The sequence below is a fragment of the Chrysochloris asiatica genome, unplaced genomic scaffold (genome assembly GCF_000296735.1).
Source record: "Chrysochloris asiatica unplaced genomic scaffold, ChrAsi1.0 scaffold00124, whole genome shotgun sequence".
Lineage (NCBI taxonomy): Eukaryota > Metazoa > Chordata > Mammalia > Afrosoricida > Chrysochloridae > Chrysochloris > Chrysochloris asiatica.
In genome coordinates this window covers 6,234,918-6,238,001 of record NW_006408642.1, presented here as the reverse complement: position 1 = coordinate 6,238,001, position 3,084 = coordinate 6,234,918, and the positions used below count along the sequence as shown (strand labels likewise).

Below are 3,084 nucleotides of genomic sequence, written 5' to 3'. Positions count from 1 at the left end.
AAGTTAGGGATTCAGAGATGTACACACACGAGCATGGTGGTGTGCCGTGGGGTCGGTTCTGACTCATAACGACCCTACATAGGGTTTCTGAGGCTGTAACTCTTTATGGGAGCAGAAAGCCTCATCATTCTCCCATGTAACAGCTGATAGTTTCGAACTGCTGCCCTTTAGGTTAGCAGCCTGACTTGTACCCTGATTCCTAAGGGGACCACAGGCAGAACCATGTGAAATGGGTGCCTGGCTCCCTTCTGTCCTGGAGGAGTCAACCTTCTTAAGCAATCCAGGCAGGACACGACCTACGGGGCCTGGGAGAGGCTTTGTCAGGAAGATGGAGAAACCATTTATTCATCTTGCACACAGGCAGTCCTCATCCACTGCCCAACAAGTCCTGTGAGGCAACTACCTGGGCTGAATGAAGCAACCCCCAGCCCACACTCTGGCAGGCAGCCAGTGATTGGGTAGGTCAGGAAGGCCCTCCTGTAGGCCTTTGCATCAGGCTCAGACTGGGCATAAAGGAGGCTCCTGTGGGAGAGTGGAAGGCACAGCACATTTGGGCACCATGAAGACCAAGGCAGGCAGCTCTTCCCTGCAGCGGTGGTCACTGTTGCTGTTGTTGCTGGGCTTGGTGGTGCATCCATCTGCTGCCCAGGCCTACAGCTACCAGGAAGCTGTGCTCCGTGCTGTGGATGGCCTCAACCAGCGGTCCTCAGATGCCAATCTTTACCGCCTCCTGGATCTGGACCAGCAATCTGTAGGAGTGAGTTGGTTGGGTGCTCCTTCGGACAGATTTGGTCTCACTATCACTTCTGGTCCCATGTCCTGGTCTCTGCTCATGTTGTACCTCCTACCAGGAGGTGTGGTCCCACCTCCTCTAAGGAGTCTTACTAGAACTGCATCCAGCATGTGAACTTCTGACCTTAGCATCCCTGATGTGTGCAGAGGTGCTCCCTCTCCTCCAATGGGTTACCAGGGTTTCTGTGAGCTCTAGGGACAAGAGTAAGTCATTGGATACGGAAAGGTGTGACTTCCCCTGCTTTAAATCTCTATACCTCATGATCCCCCACACAGGGAAGGGATTTGCTTAGTTTTGAAGTTCTAGTGAACGTGTCTTGACTTCTGGGAGGCCCGGATCTCCCTCACCCCACCAGAGATGGGGAGGTGCTTCTCATTCGAGCTTGTCTGTGGTCTACTCCCACTCCCTGGATGCTTGTGGAGAACAGGATTGAGTCCTGCCCCCTTCCCCTCTCTTCTGGGTCTGAAGCTCTATGCACAGCACACAGTGTTGGTCAGGGAGACAGAGACCACATTCATGAAGAATGAGCTTGAACTTGATCTTCCCATTTCCTACCCCTGCCCAGGATGAAAACCCAGACACCCCAAAACCTGTGAGTTTCACGGTGAAGGAGACAGTGTGCCCCAGGACTACACAACAGCCTCCTGAGCAATGTGACTTCAAGGAGAATGGGGTGAGGCAGGAATCTGGGGGTGCTTCCAAAAGAACTGAACAAAGGACTCCCAGGGTGGGGGTGGGAGGAGATCGTGAGGGATTTCAGTCTGAACTTGAGCCTCCTTTTCCCAGCTTGTGAAGCAGTGTGTGGGGACAGTCACCCTGGACCAGGTCACAGGCTCCTTTGACATCAACTGTGATGGGGTGAGTTGGCTTTCCTGGGTTGCAGGGGATGATGAGGGCAGGGCAGAATGTAGGGACATCCTGTGAACCAATAAATACTCCCACCCAGAATAGTGGTCATGAATCGGGCTGCTAACCTCAAGGTTGGCAGTTCGAAACTGCCAGCTGTTCCGCGGGAGAAAGATGAGGCTTTCCACTCCCGTAAAGATTTACAGCCTCAGAACCTCTGCAGGGTCACTGTGAGTCGGAACCAATTCCACGGTTCTTAACAACAACAACCCAGAACAGAGAAAAATCCTCCTACTCTGGACTCCTTTCTCAGCCTGAACCTGAAGCTTCTAAGCCCTCCAATTGCTTTGCAGGCCCCTAGCTGGCACCTGGGAACTTGTTAGAAATGCAAATTCTTAGGCCCCATGCAGATCCACTGAATGAAATAATGGGTGCAGATCAACAATTTGTATTTAGCAGGAATTCTGAGTCCTAAAGTTTGATCTGGGTGGGGCCCTCAGTTTTTTCATGTTTGTTGGGTGGAGGGATTCAACCACATGCTCCTCAGGTCACAGCTGGAGGGTAAACTAGGGCCCTAAGGCTCTTGGGATGGCTCAGGAAAGGGGAGTCTCAGTGGGGAGGGGTCGTGGCCTGACCCTGGGTCCAGTCCCCACATAGAGCCTGTTTCCTTCTGGTACACAGTTTCAGCGTGTCAAGAGAATTGGTCGCTTTGGTGAACTCCTCAGGAGAGGTGGACAGAAGATTGGCGAAAAGATCGAGAGAATTGGCCAGAGAATCAAGGGCTTTTTTCAGAATCTTGCACCCAGATAAGAGTCTTAGGGTTTGTCCCAGCCCTGCATCAGGCCTCCATACTCTGAAAAATAAAGTCTGGTGAAAGCAGCTTCCCCCTGGCTTCCATCTCACTTGACTTGTCTGCTGTTTCCTCTTACTTTTGTCAAATGAGTCCTTAACTGGGAGAGAGAGTGTGTGTGTGTGTGTTTGTGAGGGAGAGAGAGAAAGAGAGACAGGTATTTTTGTGGACAGTTGTTCCATCCAGGAGGGTCTGGGAGGAGGTGGCAGGGACCCTCCCCATGTCCTTCACATCCCTCCCCTCTCTCCTCAAACCAACATCCAGCAGGAATTGAAGGAGGCCTAGTCTGTGTGCAGTGGTGGGATAGCATGTAGCTGCTCACATAGTAGTGGGATAGCATGTAGCTGCTCACATAGTAGTGACAGTCAAGGAGGGGCCTCTCATTCCGTTAAACACTCCCAGAAACACAGAGGGGTCTGGTTGGGTTCTAAAGTCAGCCTGTTGGTGCAATTCCCATAAGGTCCTACTTCTGCTTCAAAAATTTTAACTCTGGAAAAGTCTCCCATTCCTGGCCTTTCCTTTGGCATCAAGATACACCACTGTTTCTTCCACTGGGCAGCAGATTACGTTGTGGACCTGAGTTTATGAAACACTT

The 3,084-nt window shown here is 51.7% G+C and overlaps 1 protein-coding gene across 1 annotated transcript; it reads left to right on the top strand.

Annotated features, from left to right (window-relative positions):
* The first annotated feature begins 556 nt into the window (after positions 1-556).
* Positions 557-2,458, top strand: CAMP (cathelicidin antimicrobial peptide). The gene is given in 4 exon segments (XM_006868787.1): positions 557-747; positions 1,349-1,466; positions 1,580-1,651; positions 2,327-2,458. Coding segments are annotated over 4 exon segments (510 nt in total). The 5' UTR covers positions 557-559.
* Positions 2,459-3,084: the final 626 nt, after the last annotated feature.